Source organism: Vipera berus, assembly GCF_964194415.1.
Source record: "Vipera berus genome assembly, chromosome: 2".
NCBI classification, from domain to species: Eukaryota; Metazoa; Chordata; class Lepidosauria; order Squamata; family Viperidae; genus Vipera; species Vipera berus.
The window spans coordinates 125,985,545-126,003,571 of record NC_138203.1 but is presented as its reverse complement, the minus strand read 5'-3'; the positions used below and the strand labels follow the sequence as shown (position 1 = coordinate 126,003,571).

Genomic DNA, 18,027 nt, shown 5'->3' with positions numbered 1-18,027 from the left:
TGGCTCAGTGGGTTAGGACGCTGAGCTTGTCGATCGGAAGGTCGGCAGTTTGGCGGGTCGAATCCCGAGTTCCGCGTAACAGAGTGAGCGCCTGTTACTCGTCCCAGCTTCTGCCAACCTAGCAGTTCGAAAGCACGTAAAAATGCAAGTAGAAAAATAGGGACCACTACGGTGGGAAGGTAACAGCGTTCCGTGCGCCTTTGGCGTCTCGTCATGCCGGCCACATGACCACGGAGATGTCCTCGGACAAGCGTTGGCTCTTCGGCTTTGAAACGGAGATGAGCACCGGCCCCTAGAGTCGGAAACGACTAGCACGCATGTGCGGGGGAACCTTTACCTTTACCTTTACCTTAGTGACCTTCAAATGTTTGGGGATTACAGCTCTTTGAATTCTTAGCCGCTGTGATCAATGGTATATTCTGATCAGTTTCCGTAATAAAGATATATCTGTATGTATGACAAATGGTCAGAATGCCCTCTTGCAAAATACACCAGATTAGAGCAAGTGGTTATAAGAAGCTGATTATCATTGACTTATGTTCCAGGACTGGATTTTGAGGGTGAGCGTGCTTTTAAGAAAGGAGACTGGGCAATTCCTAAATGTGTGGCATTATTTCCAAGTGACTGTGTGTTCCTATCAGGCCTCTCCCTCCAGTCACATACAATATCCACAATTCTATCCCATATGTTCAAAGACCAGCACTACTTGCAAAAGAATAGCAAAGTACTTGCAAAGAACTTTGCCTCTGCTAATTGCAGAAGAACACTAAAAACTCAAGGGCTAAAATTCCTGCCACTTACTTGATTTAACCTTTTGCAAACAGTGTTGTGTACTGACTTGTAGAATACCGTAAATTGTAATCATAAAATTGGGCTGCTGAAGTAGAGCTGATTTTGGGGTGGGGTGGGGTGGGGGCTGATTTTTTTGAATTGGAAGCAGGAGAGACCTGAATACTCTCCCATTTTATCCAGGGTTTCCCCCCATACATACATACATACATTTCCTCAACATATTTCACTTTTCTAGCAGAAAACAAAGTGGCAATCAAATTTTTGAAGGAAATCTGTATTTGCAAAGAAACAAAACACTCAGACTTGTTAATCTAATCAGCACTTCTAGTCAAGAGCTGCCTGCATGTCAAATATTGAACCAGGAAACCTGCTAAAATCCCCCTTTGTGGTGATGACTGAGAATGGTTGTCTTTAAGCTAGGCATATCTGGCCCTGGGCAATTATTAATGAGGCCCCACAAGATAATAAAAAATGCAATAAATAAATAAATAAAGGATGTTTGTTATTTATATACATTAACTATATTAATATGCTTACTTGCAGCCCAGGGAAGCCAAAAGTTGGACAATCATGCTTTAAACTGAAAGAAGAACTGCACAGTTCAGTCCTTTCCTAAAGCTTTTCCCTGGCCCGCAGTGCTTGCCAATCAAAGCCTCTTTCACTGTTCCCCCAAATTTGAACTGCCACATTTACTTTTGTCTTCTTGTTTCTGATTTAAAACACAATGGAAAAGAATGGGGTTTGTTGTCTGTGACCAAGTGGCATCTTCTGCAAGTTGGCATGCAGAAAATTGTTTGCAGAAGATCATGAGTTGTAGCAGTGAACGTTGAAGGGCCTTTCATAAAAAGTAAAACCAATGCATTTTCCAAGCTTCTCTCACAATCAGAAATCTGATTCTGAAAATAACGTTTTCTTGCATGCAGCTGCTCCAAGCTGCAGCTTCGAGAATGCTGCTGGAACTGAGATCAGAATTCAGTTGTATAACCGTATGTAATGAAGTGTGTGTGTGTGTGTTTTAAATTAGCACTTCCTACAGCCTAATTAGTTTTTGTAGCTGGGAAAAGTTTGATGGTAAACCTTTGTCTAATGAGTCTGAATTCCATGGAGATTAATGTGAATAAGATCTGCTGTGTAAATGGCCAGATGAAGTTCAAGAGACAAAATGGTAATATTTTTGAAAAACCATATGTTGGAACAGCCTTTAGTTTTGGTTGAATTTTTAATCCCAAAGACAGTGACTGCATAGTATGGGTAAACTTGGCTGTGGGAGATGCCACATTGAATGCTCAGTTGTGTAAGGCATTGGTGGGGAATCTACAGTCTCCCAAATGTTACTGAGCTGTTTCCCCACAGTCCTCCCTGATGCTCAGACGGTTGATGGGAGTTGTTAGTCAGCAACATTGATAGGCTGAATGTGTCCCAGTCTTGACCTTAGGACTCATTCATGCCACAGTTTAATAGCCATTCACTCTCCCCTAGCTAATTTTGGGAGTTACACTTTGATGAAGTAGAATGCATACTAGTCTCCGTACAGAATTATGACATCATTCTCACTAAAATATCAACCCCGGAATTGTTTGGGGAGGATTCGAACAAGATACCTCAGCTGGAGACATCTAACCTTGGTTGATTTCAGAATCTAAGCAGGGTTAGCTCTCATTAGCGCTCTGATGAAGAACCATCCAGAAATTTGAGGCCGAGAAGGTGAACCCCCCCCCCAAATTGAAATAAGAGAATAGTATCACTGTTGACAGCCCAGAACACTGTAATCTCCCAAGAGTCAAGTTTGACTTAAGGGCATATTTGCTTTTTTTTAATTAAAGCGGAGATAGACCAATTGTGGCTTTGTAGTATAGGCATACAAAATCTTTAAAATATATCTAGAAGCAAGAAACTGTGATATCACAGAAAGAGGTACAATACTGCATCATATTCCACTGATCATTGTTACTGTAAACATTTACAAGTCATACCATTCTACTGTCCTAGTTTTTTTTTAAAAAACAACAACGGGGAAAGATTTTTTTTTCTGCATGGTGAGCATTAATAATACTGTAGCGGTACATTGGCAGAGTTATGTGACCACAATCTGCTGCATATGTAAATGCGTCTACGTAGAGTTTTAAAAATAGACATATTTGTAGCTCTTGATAAGAGAGGATGCTGCAGCACAAGTGAAATAGCGTCTGCATTGTACAGGGAGTCCTCAACTTACGACTAGAATTTCTGTCATAAATCAGTATGATCGTAAAATGAGCCAGCATGTGACAGACTGAATGTTAACAACCGTGGTCACTTGAAAAAAAAAATCACTGAGGTTGTTCGGTGAATTATGTGGCCATTAAGCGAACCCGACTTCCCTGAGTGACTTTGCGGATAGGAAGGTTGCAAATTGCAATCGTGGGACTGCAAGATGCTGCAATTGTTGTAAATGTGAACTGGTTGCCAAGGGCTGGAATTGCGATCAGGTAACCGTGGGGATGATACGATGATCATAACTTCGAGAACCGATCAGGAAGACACTTTTTCCAAGGCTGTTGTAATGTTTCCTTTATAGAAGGCATATTCCCTCTCTTGTCACTCGCATATGTCCTGTATGTAAGTAAGTATGTGTTTGTGGCCGAGGAACAGATTTGAGAGATACATAAGAAGAGGTGGTGAGTATCACTGGGCCTTATCATTGTCAGAGATAGTATGCTGAACTACTCAGACATGGATGGAGCCAGCAAGATAAATGCTGTATTGATATGTTTTTAAAAGTGGTTTGAATTCTTCCCCACTTTTTGTTCTTCCATTATCTGGGGCCTGTGTTTATTATATACCCATGAGAACTAGAGTTACACATTAGAGTAGACTTTCATGCCAAGGCTAAAAACAAAGCCAGGAATTGTGGAGGACAGATATCAAGATACTTGCACATGTCATCCCCTGGTTATTGTGATAAATCGTGATTTGATCAGCCACGGTCTCCTGAACCAGGCAAACAGTTTTAGGCAAAGAAAAATACATGTGGTTTCAGCATAATGTTGTGTTGCCAGTTTTCCCCCCCAAAGTGATGGACACCATGGCTTGACTTTATGAGACATTATAGATGGGTGCTAAATTAATAAAACTATATTTAATTGAAATGATTGAGGCTGACACCCGTTATGGTCATTCCAGAAACAGGTGGTGTGAATGTCCACTATGAAGATCACTGTTGGATATTAGTCTCTCTTGATCTTTTGCACTACGAGATGAGCTTGGCAAACATCAAAAGTAGCATTTCTTATGTTTATTCTTTCTTGATCCCTCTAAAACCAAGGGTCAAGGACTGGGTCTGCTTATCAGAGCCCTAGGGCTGACCAGATTACTTCTTCTGATAAAAAGAGGGAAAGAATGCTGGTCTCACCAGAGACAGAGACCTCTGGAACTTCTAGTGGCTTCACTCTGCAATTTGTTTTGGGGGGAGGATGGTCTGCTTACCTTGTTTAATAGGAATTCTTTGGTAAACATGGCAAAACAAACCATGGATTATTAGTGTAACTGTGACCCAGACAGATATATCAGTTATAACATCTATGGGCCAGAAATGGTGAAGGGTAGACTATACTATAGATAAGAATCCTTGTTGGTAAGAGATTGTTAGAACACAAAAGGGCTGCAGCTTAACATGACTTGTTGCTACGAGCTGCCTTCATCATTTTATAAGCAATGGATCTTAAAAACAGTTATGAAGCCTTGCAAAAATCATATGGTGCTGGCAAAAACCCCTATCTGAAATTTCAGAGAGCCGCTTCTTTGTTCTGTAGGCCAGGAGTCCCCAATCCCTGGGCCATGGACTGGAACCATTGGGAACCAGGGCCAGGCAAGCCACAGGCGAGCATGCAAAGCTTTATTTGTGCATGTGCAGGATTAGGTTGTGCCTCTCCCCCTGCTACCATCACTGCTGCTGCTGGCCCGCGGACCCAAAAAGATTGGGGACCGCTGCTGTAGGCCAATGGTGGACAACCCAAAGGCCACATGTGGTCTCTAGGCAAGGCCCCCCCCATCAAACTATCAAAACTGGATGATGTATATTTTTCTCTTTTTTCCTAAAGAAGTAGGAAGTAAAATACACCTACTTTATATACTCCCTCAAACTCCAATGCTTCCAAAGGAGTTTGGACACACCTCATTGGATAACATCACCGCTGTATTTCCTGTGTACATTTTCTGGTTGGTGTGCTGGTGGGAATAGCTCTACATCCTAAAATTATCCCAGGCTAACGAGGGATTCTCCTGCTCTTCCTTAACATAAGAAGTGACAAACTGAGGTGAAGGATGTCATCTTCACTCATATAGCCTGTCTACTGCATGCTGCACGCTGCCTGTCTCTTAACCCTGGGCTCCCAGATTGTCCTATTTTTTTTTTTGACTCAAGGATGTTGGGCCTGGCAGGAACATAGCTGAGGTAGGTAATTGGAAAAACTTGGGTAGAAGTCCCCAAGTTTTCCCACCCGGAGCTGACTGGAGAAGACGCATTGTGGAAATGGGAAGCACAAACTTATGAAATAGTCCTTTATAATCAGAAGTGATCTTTAGTTTCCCTTTCTAACATTGTTAGTAGTCAGCAAAATCAAATTGTCGTCTTCTGATCCTGAGCATTATCCCTAAAGGTATGGATTTATCAGACTGACGTCCTGCCTTTCTTTCAGCAGCTCAAGGTTAGAAGGTACAAACCTATAATGTATCTAATGCTTAAGCCATTCAATATTGCAACTTGCATCCTTAATATTCAAGCTGTCTGTTCAAATTCCGCTCAAAATAGGCCTGCTATTTATACACAGTTTTTTGGATTGTGCTGAGTATTGTTTATGCCAAAAATGCATACTTAAAATTTAAAATATGCTTTATTTGCTTTATTGGATTTCTAATGACCATGCAGGTCCAGAGTTGGAGTTGGAATATTACAAATATATAGGGGACCGGGTTGTGGAAGCCAAACTTTGTGTATCATGATCTTAGGCGTCCGCTGAACAGAGTGACTGGAGATTTTGATTTCAATAGCTTCTTTTTATCATTCACTGTATACAACTGAAAAGCTTGCTTTACTGAATGTTCGCAAATGACGGTGTTCTATACCAACATACAAAGGGACTGTGCTGATAATCCCAAATAAAGGGATTTTTTTTAAAAAAAGTAAAAATGTGCAAAATGTTTGATTTCCCTTTTTTCACACCTGCAATATGTGTTCTGAACTCGAATCAGAGGATTGATTGTGAGCTTTGAGCCATTTTGAATTTGAAATATTTTGCACGCCCCTTGTAGCTACAGGTTTAATAACAGGCATAAATATGTGATCACGTTCATTTCCTTGCCCTGAGAAGTTTCCCCTGCTGATTGCTACTCAATCAAGGTACAAGTTTGGACCAGGCTAGTCTGATGGCTAACTAGGCTGCAGCGGAGTATATAAATAAATCTGGTGGGAGGTTTTCTTTTTGCTGTGGTCTGCTTGCGGTAATGAAACACGGGGAGGCATTTGAATAAATCATTAGCCACTGTATGTGGCTGATGGGCTGTGCCTGTCTTGGTAGCTTGAAGCATTTTGCAAAGTCTGCATGTAGGAAAGACAGTATAAATGCACAAGAGTATTGAATCGGGGGGGGGGAGTCATTTGATCTGTTTTACAAGCAGATGTAGCCCTTGGAATATGCAATAAATGGCTAATACCAGGAATGTCACAGCCACCTTGCAGCAAAATAGGGCAGTGGGAATTGAAGACTTTTGGACATTAGACTTGCCCAAGTTGAATGTAGGCCCCGTTGCGAAGAGGGAAAGCTTATTCCATTTTTGATAAATTATGGCCTTCAGCAGATCCAGTTCCTATGCTTCCTAGCTGAGTTTGGATCTCATCTGTGAAGTGCTTGGCTTGACCGGGCAGATTCCTTACTCGCTAACCATTCTTCGTGCTTAAATTTCATAAATGCTGGGGAAGTAGATGACAGCAAGAAAGCCTCCAAATTTGGTTTCTAAGCAAACATAGTTTGTTCAGGCCTCAGATGAAGTCATCCTTTTCCTCAGTGATGCGCAAGATGGGGAAGGAGGGCGGCTTTCTGCAGGGACTTACACCCTTCTAATTATGTGTTTAGCACCAATTGTGCTAATTGTGTTGTCAGCCACAATGACCCAGGGCAGAACATTTTCCCAGATCCCAATGTGGTGATAAGTATGACATAAAAATCTATTCTTAAAAAAAAAAGACTTTTTCCCCCCTTCTCCCTGACATGTGCAGAAAGAAAGTTCACCAAAGAAAGTTCACTCTTTGGTGACTCAGAATGGTGGAGTCTTAAACCTGCTGCTGTTGAAAAACCCCTCTCATCTGTGTTGTTACCTTAGTAGGCCTACTGTTTCCTACATAAACTCTGCGCCTGAGTTTCTGGAAGCTGCAGATTTGCAGTACCTCTTGGGGGGAGGGGGTCTCGTTTGTTTAGGCCAGGGGTAGGCAGCCTTGGCTCTTTTATGACTCGTGGACTTCAACTCCCAGAATTCCTGAGCCAGCCACGCTGAGGGAAAAGGGAGAGGTTTCCAAGCTGAGCCATGCTGGCTCAGGAATTCTGGGAGTTGAAGTCCACGAGTCATAAAAGAGCCAAGGTTGCCTTATCCCTGGTCTAGGCCCAATTCCTCATACAGAAGCTGGCTCTACAACATTCTTCTTTGTGCCTGAGGGCAACTGGGTGATTGGGTTACAGGGCAGGTGACAAAGGACATAAAGAGTTCTTTCCTTCCATGCTTCGCTGCCATTCCAGGTCTCCACCTAGCTCTGCCTTCTGAGGACGTTGCCTTTCCCTTTTCTGTAGAGGCGGCCCTGTGTGTCATTCCACGTGAACTGAGACTACACCTTTGAGGCACACATTATTTTTTCCTTCATCACTAAATAATTAGCTCTGAGAACAGAAGCTTGGGGAAGGGTGGATGGCCAATCTGTTGACGTTTTCCAGTCTCTGGCAGGCATTCTGTCCTCGGGCCATTGACTGTTTTATTGAGAGGTTGTTGAGTTTTCTATGGTGTCCAGATGATGGTTTACATAAGCTGCCTTTGATATTATACCCTGATAGCCAACGGGCTTATCACATTTAAATTGAAAGATAAACAGTATTGCTTATAATTATTATTATTTTTGAAGGAGAGTTGTGGTGAGATTTGCCTCCTGGCAAGCTTTCCTTAAATTTACCTTTCAGGAAGTATGTTTATTCTTCAGTCCATTCTACCTTCTGCCATTTCATGATTTCATGCTATAAAAAGAGATTGCCTGTTGAGTCCTTGCTGTAAAGCCACTCCAGCTAGGCTTGTTTTGGCTTCCTGGGTTGTTTCCTGTTGGAGGTCAGAGTGGCTCTTAAGAATACAACAAAGTTGGTTGCCTCTGCCTTCTGCCTTCTGTTCTTTTCTAGGTCCTTCACTGGATTCAGATGAAAAGGGTGGGGTGCTTAATGGGCAGCACAGTGGGGAATTTCTCAATTTCATTAGGTTTTGAGTGACTTTCTTGAGATAGCGAAGGAGAGAATGTTAGGTGTTAGCCTCCAGTATTAGCTTTTTTGTTTTTTTTAACCTGGTAGAGGAACATTGTCTCACTTTGGTGGAAGCTGAGGAACTTTGTCGACCAGAGAGAAAACAGTACAGGTAGTCCTCGACTTACTAGAATTCATTTAGTGACCATTCAAAGTTACAACAGCACAGAAAAAAGTGTGAACAGCTAAGTAGACCCTCTCTGACCATGAAGAGTATAAGCCAGGGGTTCCTGACCCCCGGTCCGTGGACTGGTACTGGGCTGCGGCATTTTCAACAACCATTCCTTACAAACAAGCAAAGCCCCATCCCTGGGATGCAGGCAGCACACAAAACCACGCACTCTCTGGTCCGTGGAAAAACCTCTCTCCACGGAACCGGTCCCTGGTGCCCAAAAGGTTGGGGACCTCTGGTATAAGCTCTGCTGCTTCTGCCATCCACCTGTCTTGTTTAAGCAAGAGGGTCACCATAAGATGAAAAAAAAGGCTGGTTGTATGCCTGGATTTTCAGATGTTCTTTTTTCTTTTGGAAGATGCTACAAAATATCTTTTAACTCATAGGAAAGACAAGAGGTAGGCAACCTTGGCTCTTTTATGACTCGTGGACTTCAACTCCCAGAATTCCTGAGCCAGCATGGCTCAGCATGGAAACCTCTCCCTTTCCCCTCAGCATGGCTGGCTCAGGAATTCTGGGAGTTGAAGTCCACGAGTCATAAAAGAGCCAAGGTTGCCTACCCCTGCCTTAGGCAATGTGCTCTATTCCCACAGATGGTAGGTAACCAGATGCTTTCAGAAACCCCTTAAGTATCATACAAGTTTAATAGGGTTCCCTGTCTTTCCCTCAAGCAACAGTTATTGAGATACAGGCTTCTGTACTGAGGTAGTAGCTACTATCAGTCGTATTCTTTATGAAGCTATCTAATCCCCAGTGTAGATAGCTGTACAATGGTGAATTTCATAGTCTCATTGTGTAGGATGTTTGCTGTGCTCTGCCCCAGTTTAATTTGATAAACAGCATGCTCTTGGTTCTGTCAGCGATTTCCCCTGCCAATCGTGTCTGCGCTGACCTTCCAAATACAGAAACAGAATTTATTTCATTCTTCCATCTCCTTAAAAATGAAAGCCATACATTTATTCGTATCACTATATGGTAATATGGTGCTGGGATTTTTTGGCGGTTGTACTGTTGGTGCTTCGGGAGTTTCTGGCAGTGATTGGCTGTCAGGCTTTATTTTTGCAGAAGAACAAATGACTAGAATTGCTGGTCGGAGCCTAGAAGGGAAATTTTTGAACAGGTAGACCTAGGGATGGAACGATGGAAAAAGGAGGAACCCAACTAAGGTGAAACCAGGAAAGCCAAGGAATGCAGGTTGTAGACCAGGGCTTTTCAACCTTTTCACCCATTATATCACTTTTAGGATATGGCAACATCCGAGTACCACCAGCCGCCTAGCAAGGTGTCAAAGTTGATGACCAAAAAAAAAAAAAGGAAAAAAGTGATGAAGTACAGGTAGTCCTCAACTTACAACAGTTTGCTTAGTGACTGTTCGAAGTTACAATGGCACTGAAAAAAGTGCCCCCCAAGCCACAGCCAAGCGAGACACCTGCCTGCCCGCCCGGCGGTGCTCTTCCTCCTGTCTGAGGTTTTCATTGTTGTGAACTTTTCTGTTGAGGATTGGCAGCGGGGGTGGGGTGGGGTGGTGTTTGGTTTTTATTCCGCCCCCCCCCCTGCTGGGTGGTTGCAGCAGTTTTGGTCACTTCACCTGACCCTGGGACACTGTGACCGTCATAAAAATGAATCAGTTGCCAAGCATCTGAATGTAAATCACGAGACCCTGGAGATGCTGCAACATTCCAGCTGATTGGTGCTTCTTCTGGGCTCAGCAGAAGCGCCAGGATCAGCGCCGAGCTCCAGCTGGAGCCTGGTGCTGATCCTGGCGCTTCCGCTGAGCCCCGACAGCCCTGCAGCTCCAGCCATCTCTCGCTCAGGCTTGTGCGGTGCTGCTACCGGTTCAGCTCATTCCCCTCCCCCGCTACCACTTTTCTAGGATGGTCGTGTACCACCTGCCAGGTGCCAATGTACCACCGGTGGTACACGTACCACTGGTTGAAAAGCCCTGGACTAGGAAATGGTGCTTGAGCTAAGAAAGGGGAAGTTCTCCAGAGGAGTGAATAGAAAGGACAAAAACACGGAAGACGAATCTGAAACATGAAAAGATACGGAGTAGTTTTGGCACCTTTGGTCAAGTTAGATGGAGCTGTTGGAACCCTACATTGCTTTATCTTGAACTAATCGACCTGGGGATCAAGTAAAGCAAGAGATTCCATGTTGGTTCGAAATCACGAGTCAAATCTTTGGCTGTAACCTCCTGGATGTTAGGTGATGCTGTCTTGTACGGATGTATTTCATGTATTTAAAGATATTGTTTAGAAATTGTTAGGAATTGTTGTGCAGAGGTCTCCTTGTGCTACCAAGGAGTTGCACAGACAAGGAAGGGTACTGAGAGCAGTAAGAGTCACACAGTAACCACAAGAGTACACTGAGTTGTGAAAACAGAAAGTATTTTACTTTTGAGGTGGTGTAAAAACAAAAATGCATGGTCAAAAATAAACAGTCCAGGTCATACACAATAGCAACAGTCCAAGGAGTATTCCAAATACAAAGTCTTCTTACCGGTCCAGAGGTCAGTACACAGTTGTTCAGGTTTATCACAGTAGTAAACCAACAGTACAGCAAAACAGTAATAGTAGAGAGAGCAGTAAATTCAGAGAGAGAAAAGCTATGTTCCTAGCTCCCTCTTATGGCCATGAGAACACTTACACACCCATTGGCCAATTAACATCTTAAAGTCACAACATCATAGTTTATATATTTTCAACCCAACTATGTAGGCTATCACCATATGCCTAACAGAAATCATATGTAGGTAACGTACGAAAGTCTGTAAGAGCTATCCTTGAATTTTGGAGGAACTTTGATGATTCACTTTGGTTTTCTTTTATCCATTTTAGTTGACGGCATTCATTTGAAGTTTTTCCCAGCCTGCTGTTTGGCCAAGAATCTGAGCTGCAGTCTAACGCTGCATTTGTTTTGCTACATCTGACATATTGCATACCAAATAAAGTTGCTTGTGTCACATACCGGATAATGTTCCTTCATCCCCTTCCTTCAGCAGTGACTCCAGCCCCTTCCCCACCATGGATCGGATGAAGAAGATCAAGAGGCAGCTGTCCATGACGCTGCGGGGGAGCCGAACTGTAGAGAAAAACCTCAACGAACCCATCAATATAGAGGAAAGCAACAGCAGCGATAATGGTGAGTTCCCTCGTTGATCCTCAGCCTCCTGGGAGAGAGAATTGATAGCAGATTTTTTTTTCTTCCTGATTTACTTACAATCGCTTTTCTTGGCTGGACCCTTACAGAACAATATGCTAAAAAGCCTACAAGGATAGCGGCTATAGCAGCAAGATCAGAGGGTGCTCGGTAAAGCACCCTTTAAGTGCAAGCACCTTTTATTAATGCAGTTGAAGGTACTATATAGACTTTGCTGCCTGTCTAAACTTCTGCTCTGAAAGGGCTAATTTTTATGCACCCCGGCAATTGGACCCAGAAGGTTCTCTAATGTAAATCTTACTAAGCGTTCTGATTTATAGGTCTCTAAATAGCCAGACGGAGAGGATTTATAGGGAGGGGGCTAGTCTTTTAGATAATCAGGTCTCCAGGTATTCAGAAATTAAGATTGGCATTTGGGATCAGGAATGAAAGCTGCTGGGTAGCCAGGAAATGGCACAAAATTGAAGGAATGTTTTCTGACCACCTGGTTTTGTTCAAGCTCTGGGCAAGGAGCTCCTTGTACACACTGAAGCTTCTGGACGGTCTTTGGAGATAGGCCCCCATCACAGGTCCTGCAGCAGTCTGGGTAACGGTGTGCAAATAGCCAAGAATGCATTTTGAGAGGGGGCATCCAGGACAGAATGTGATGGTTGCCCTTTGAAAAAGCACATTTCTAATGCTAAAAGTTTATACAGTTTGCATGCACATTTCTCCCCCTCCTCTCTCACACACATTCACAACACTCATATGGGAGTGTGATGGCAGTTTATTAAGACAAATGAGTTGCAAGCCCTAGTAGCATCCCAACAGGGTACAAGTTGCCTTTAAAAAAAAAAGCCCAGAAAATATCCAGTACATTTGTCAGGCTGATTTTAACTCTTTTTTGGGGGGTGGGGGGTGGGTGTGGGTGTGGGTGGGGGGAGGACAGACTTTCAGTTTGAAGGATGGGAACTGTAACAGGAGGCCTCTGGATGCAAACTCTTGAAAAACAGCTCAGTGGCAATTTGGAAGCCGCTTCCAAACTAGCATTTGGAAATTTCAAGGAGAGGTGATTGGTTTGCTTCTCAAAAGGCCTTCCATTTCTACCATCGAACCTTCTCCACCTCCCTCCCCCCCCGCCCCAATTCTAAAAAAGGAACAATTTCCTGAAGCCCTCTGGAAGATAAGGAAGGCAGAATTGTGGCTCCTGGCTTCTTGAACGTTGCCAAACCTTGGCTTAAGTGGGGCTGTTCTTCGTGAGAAAGACACGAAATGTGCCCCCATTCTGTAGAACGCCTTTTCAAAGAGTTTTAGCAACTTCCTTTGCAAATGGTCAGATAATTCCCTGCAACCTGGAGGCTCTTTTAACCAGGTGTGAAACTAGTTTATCTACAGAACTGAGCTACTTAGACTACAGCAGGGGTAGGCAACCTCGGCTCTTTTATAACAGCATAGCTGACTCAGGAATTCTGGGAGTTGAAGTCCATGAGTCATAAAAGAGCCGAGGTTGCCTATCCCTGGGCTACAGTAATGGACAGCTTCAGAGGTGAAAAAATGACGGCAATGATGCTTCCTGTTTCCCTCTCTGTATGCCAGGCTGAGCACCTATTTTCACTATCCTAACCTCATAAGTAGCAGAAAATAAAGGGACATGTTGGAGAAATACAGAATAGCACAGAAAGCGGTTCTGAGTCTGATCCTGAGCTTTAGTACAGGTGAAAGCAGTGAGTATGACTTAAGAGGTTTCTGTTGCACTAAAAAAAAAAAATAGCCATAAGCATAGTCCAGGACAGTAGACGTCTAGAAATTCACTGTGGACTACACAACCCGTCTTGTCTTTGCTGGGTCAAGGCTGCCTGTGGAATAGTGAGGACCGGAATATTGACCCTTCCCTTCTAAGAATGCAGCTGAGATTCTGAAGAAATGGCTAAACTCATGAAAAGCTACGTCGGAAGACGTATTTTGTGATTTGAAACAGTGGAGCAAACCAGCGTTACTTCTTCTTGTACTATAAATATCCCAATCTCAAATATATTTTGAGGGGTGGGATGGGGTCTCCCAAGTTATTAAAATGGGAGCGGGGAGGCTGTCTCACTCAGGTAAGTCCTGTCTCTCCATTATATTCCCAATCCTGCCCCTCGGCTGAGGGCTGTCTTTTGAGTTTGATTTCCATTCTACTTTGATTTGTGTTTTGTTTTTCCTTCCTTCATATTTCTCTCCCCCCCCCTGTTTTTTTCCCCCTCCATCTTTCTGTTTATATTGGCCTCCCTTCTTCTGTGGCGGCGTCAATCCCTTTGTTTATGTGGTGGCCACTGTCTCTGTGTGCGCCCCCCCTCCCCCCCCCTGCTTTGGTTCTTTACTGTGGGCTGTTTGCTCGACCTCTACCTTTCCTCTCTTTCATGCATCTGTCTTTTCCATATCACTCCCTTTGGGATGTTGCTTGGGGTTCCCCCCTTGTCTCCATTTTACCCTCCCTCCCCCTGTTTATACTTCCATTATTATTATTATTATTATTTTGTGGTGGGTGGAGATGGATATTCTTCCTCTGCTGTTCCATTTTCTGGGCTCCCACCTTCCTTCTCTCTCTGCTGCTGCTGCTACTTCTGCTTCTCACTGGTGTTTCCCCTCCTACCACTCCCCTTCTCTCCTTTTGCTGATGTTCTGTTCTTCGCTGTCCCGACACCACATTCCCCGGCCACCTGTGTCCCCCTCCATTTTTCCTGCATCTCCCATATCCCTCCCTCCCTCCCACCTGTCTGTCTGTGGGCTTTCTTCCTCCCCTCCCTCTCCTGCCCCCCCCCCCCAGGCCCCACAGTGAAGAGTGTGCGTCCCAGCACCTCCCGCAGCGTTCATGCCTTCCTGCACCACTACGCAGGCTCCTTCCACAGGCCTCGTCTGGCCGTCAGCCGCAGCCTGAGCTCTCACCTCGGCCGTACCGCCCGATTAGGTGACTATCGCACCTCCCACTGCGCTGCCAGTCAGGGCTCCCTATTGTTGGGTTGAGGCCACAAGTCAAGCCAGTCTGGCTTCAAGCGAGGCTTTTCGGAGTCCCAGTTAACTTATTTATGCACCTGAGCCTCTTGTATCGAGGTGGGATACGTCAGTTCCTTGAGTCTGGAGTCCGGGGAACTCAGAGTCTTGCATTTCTGCTCCAGGATGAGGTTGGTAAGGAGGCTGGAGTCTCCGATTGCTGGGTCTCGCTTGAAGAGAAATGAGCCTTGGTCTTATTCAGTGCATAATTCTGAATCTGTACACTTTATTCCAGCTGGTCTCACTCACTCTGCTAATGCATAGTATGCTCTGTTAGCCCAATACGTGACACTTGCATTACAGCAGGTGTTGTCCGTAAAGTTAAATATGGCTTTTCCCCCCAGTAATTATAGTTCAAACTCCTGGCTTAGCGTAATGTGTGAACCCAGCCATGATGTCACATTTACTGTTTATTAATTATTTTTTTATTCTAAGTGCCATCTACATGTCTAGTTTATGCCAGGCACATCCTCTGTATAAGATGGGTTTGAGCAGAAATTGATTAGCACAAACTTCTGTGAAAGATGAAAGATTGAGGTGCTTTAGCAATGGTTTGATGGGTTAGGGTTGGGGTTTTAATATGTCTTTTAATTACTGTTTTATATTTGGGCATAATATTTAATTGTTTTTTAACTTTTGTATTTCGTTTTTATATTTATTGCCCTGTACACCGCCCTGAGTCCTTCGGGAGAAGGGCGGTATAAAAATATAATAAATAAATAAAATAAATAAATAAAGTGGGGATCATTTCATAAGACTACCCCTAGGGTGCTCTCTAGAGAATGTGGACCAGTGGCCCTACTCAATATAAAGTGATTTTAAATCAGACTTTCCCAACTAGGTAGCTTCCACAAGTATTGAGCTGTAATTTAATTCAAGTTTAATTTATTGGGATTTGAAACTGCCTGATTCAAAAAAAAAAGACTCTTGGTTTATGACATGTAACAATGGCTATGGAGGCTAGGAATTTGGGGAGTTAAAAGCCGGAAAAATATTGTTTTGGGTTCTTGAGAGTATCACTGACATGAATTCAACATACAGCTATTTTAAAAAAATACTGAAGCAGACCTAAAGGTTCAGGTTGTCTTTAAAAAAAATGCACAGAATCAGAGAGCCAATGTAATCCTGTCCCCAGAGCAACTTTCCTAAATCTGGTGCTCTTTAGATGTGCTGGAGTACACTTTCCAATGCCTAATGCTGTCTGGGGAAGATGGGTGATGCTATAATTTCTTGAGGGCATCACGTTGAGGAAGGTTGGCCCAAAGTGGTACATACTTTGATTTTCACATACTTAAAATATTCTACTGAACATTTAGAGGACTTTTGACATGAGATTATGGAACCAACATAATTATAAGTAATGCAACTAGTCAAAATATGTTGGTAGAAGTGGTTAATAAATTAGGGGATAATTGGGTGTATATTTATATTTGATGATTTAAATGTGATTTTTATGCTGAAAGCCACCCAGAGAGTCACTCTGAAACAAGATGGGTGGCAAATAAACAAACAAAGTGGGCCGAGGGAGATCAGTATATGTTATCCCATTTTCTGATCTTACCTATACCACTGTAGCTGAGTAAGACAACTGAGTAGGTTGTAGAACTGAAGATCCTGCTAATAAAGGACAATTACGTGGAACAGGGAAAGTCTGACGAAGGCTCTTACATGTTGCGGTAGCTTTTTATATGCAGGGAACCTCTTAAAATTGTGATCAGTCTGAAGTAGTGAAGTAGTGAATACCATCTATAGCCAGGTAGTCTTTAGTTTTCTTTGAGGAGGTACTCCTGGTGGCAGCATGTCTAAACCTTCTGGAGAGGTGGAATTGAGATTGCCAAAAAGGAAATTCATTGTTGGGTTGCTGTAGGTGGAACATTCAACAACTGGCTTCAAATTGAAAGAAGGGTATTTATTTATCTAAAACATTTATGACTTTACATAAAACATCATGCTTAGGGGTTGACAGCAGCCACTCCCCAACTATTGCCCACCAATTGTAATGGGATTGCAGTTCTCAGAAGTTTCAGCAAGCATAGTCTGTGGCCTGGGAATGATGGGAGTTCTAGTTCCAACACATTGGGCTGACCCGTTCTTCCTTCTGCGGCCCAGCTTTACAAACCTTAGAGGGATTGCGTTGAGCCCTCTCTGCCCACTGTGTCTTCATCTACATTTCTCCTTGGTGTAGAGATTGTTCATGAGGACCTCAAAATGGGTTCGGATGGTGAGAGTGATCAGGCATCAGGAACATCATCCGATGAGGTGCAGTCTCCAGTCCGAGTGCGCATGCGGAACAACCCAGCGCGCAAGATTTCCACTGAGGTATGTGGGTGCTGGCTGGTGATGATGGAGGGACAGCTTAAGGTGGGAACAAAGAGTTCTCTGTCTCCCATTATAATGGGCTGTTTTTGTATGGAGAGATGTGCAAGGAATAAAGATGTCTTGCTTCTCAAGTTACATTCTCTGCTTTTACTCCCCAAAGTTAACTTCGGTGGTTAGGGAATGCAAAGTCTACCCCAAGTAACCTCAAGTAAAGTAAGACAGACATTTGATAAATGCATGGATTTTGTACAGAATTTCTCACCGGGTTTCCATTGCACGCTAGGCTAAATTAAACTCGGGTTGATTTGTTAGTGGTTTATTTGTGTCTACTATTTGTTAACCCAGATACCGAGTTTTAACATATCGCGAGTCTAACCACTCAGTAAAACTTGATTGTTCCTTGTGACTTCTTTGTATTCGCATATATGGGTTTGTGAGATAGCACAGACAACTCCTACGAAAATCTCTCAATCACCCCCCCCCCCCAAAGTCCTGAAGAATCCGAAGATTATTGATGTTTCTTCTCAGGATTTACCTAGACTTTTCTTTGCTTAGATTCCATACTGGTTAAAGGAGAGGTTGTGATTTTTTCGTATCAGACTAGTGCAGGAAAAACTGGAGACTTGTCTCCTGTACGAATCTAGCCAGTGCATTTTACTATTTGTCTAGCCTTTTACTGTTTGTCCGTCCATCCGTCCATCCACCCAGGCTTCTAATTTTGGGAAGATTGAATAAAAAAAGCTGACTAATTTTTCCTTGCTTCTCAGGATATTAACAAGCGCCTGTCACTCCCAGCTGACATCCGTCTGCCCGAAGGCTACCTGGAGAAACTGACCCTCAACAGTCCTCTCTTTGACAAGCCCTTGAGCAGGCGGCTACGCAGAGTCTCTTTGGTAAATAGGAACTGTCTTGTCTCTCCTTTCCACTTCTCAGTGTTCCCCCATTCGCTGGTGCAGGACCAGTACTAAGTACTACAGGCCAGCAACCGCTGCTGCTGCTGAACTCCCTAAGCACCCCAGACCGAAAAGGGCAGATCCATCACACTTTGTT

At 43.5% G+C, this 18,027-nt stretch overlaps 1 protein-coding gene across 3 annotated transcripts in view; it reads left to right on the top strand.

Annotated features, from left to right (window-relative positions):
- Positions 1-18,027, top strand: part of CDK16 (cyclin dependent kinase 16) — an 80,469-nt gene that overhangs the window by 32,466 nt on the left and 29,976 nt on the right. The window contains exons 2-5 of one of the 3 annotated variants that reach the window (XM_081321834.1): positions 11,489-11,631; positions 14,504-14,575; positions 16,844-16,977; positions 17,745-17,870. In XM_081321834.1, coding sequence (XP_081177960.1) covers positions 11,514-11,631; positions 14,504-14,575; positions 16,844-16,977; positions 17,745-17,870 — 450 coding nt within the window. In that variant the 5' untranslated portion in view covers positions 11,489-11,513. Of the gene's footprint in view, positions 1-11,488; positions 11,632-14,434; positions 14,576-16,843; positions 16,978-17,744; positions 17,871-18,027 lie in introns of all 3 variants that reach the window. The other 2 variants (XM_081321833.1, XM_081321835.1) reach the window with 2 other exon arrangements.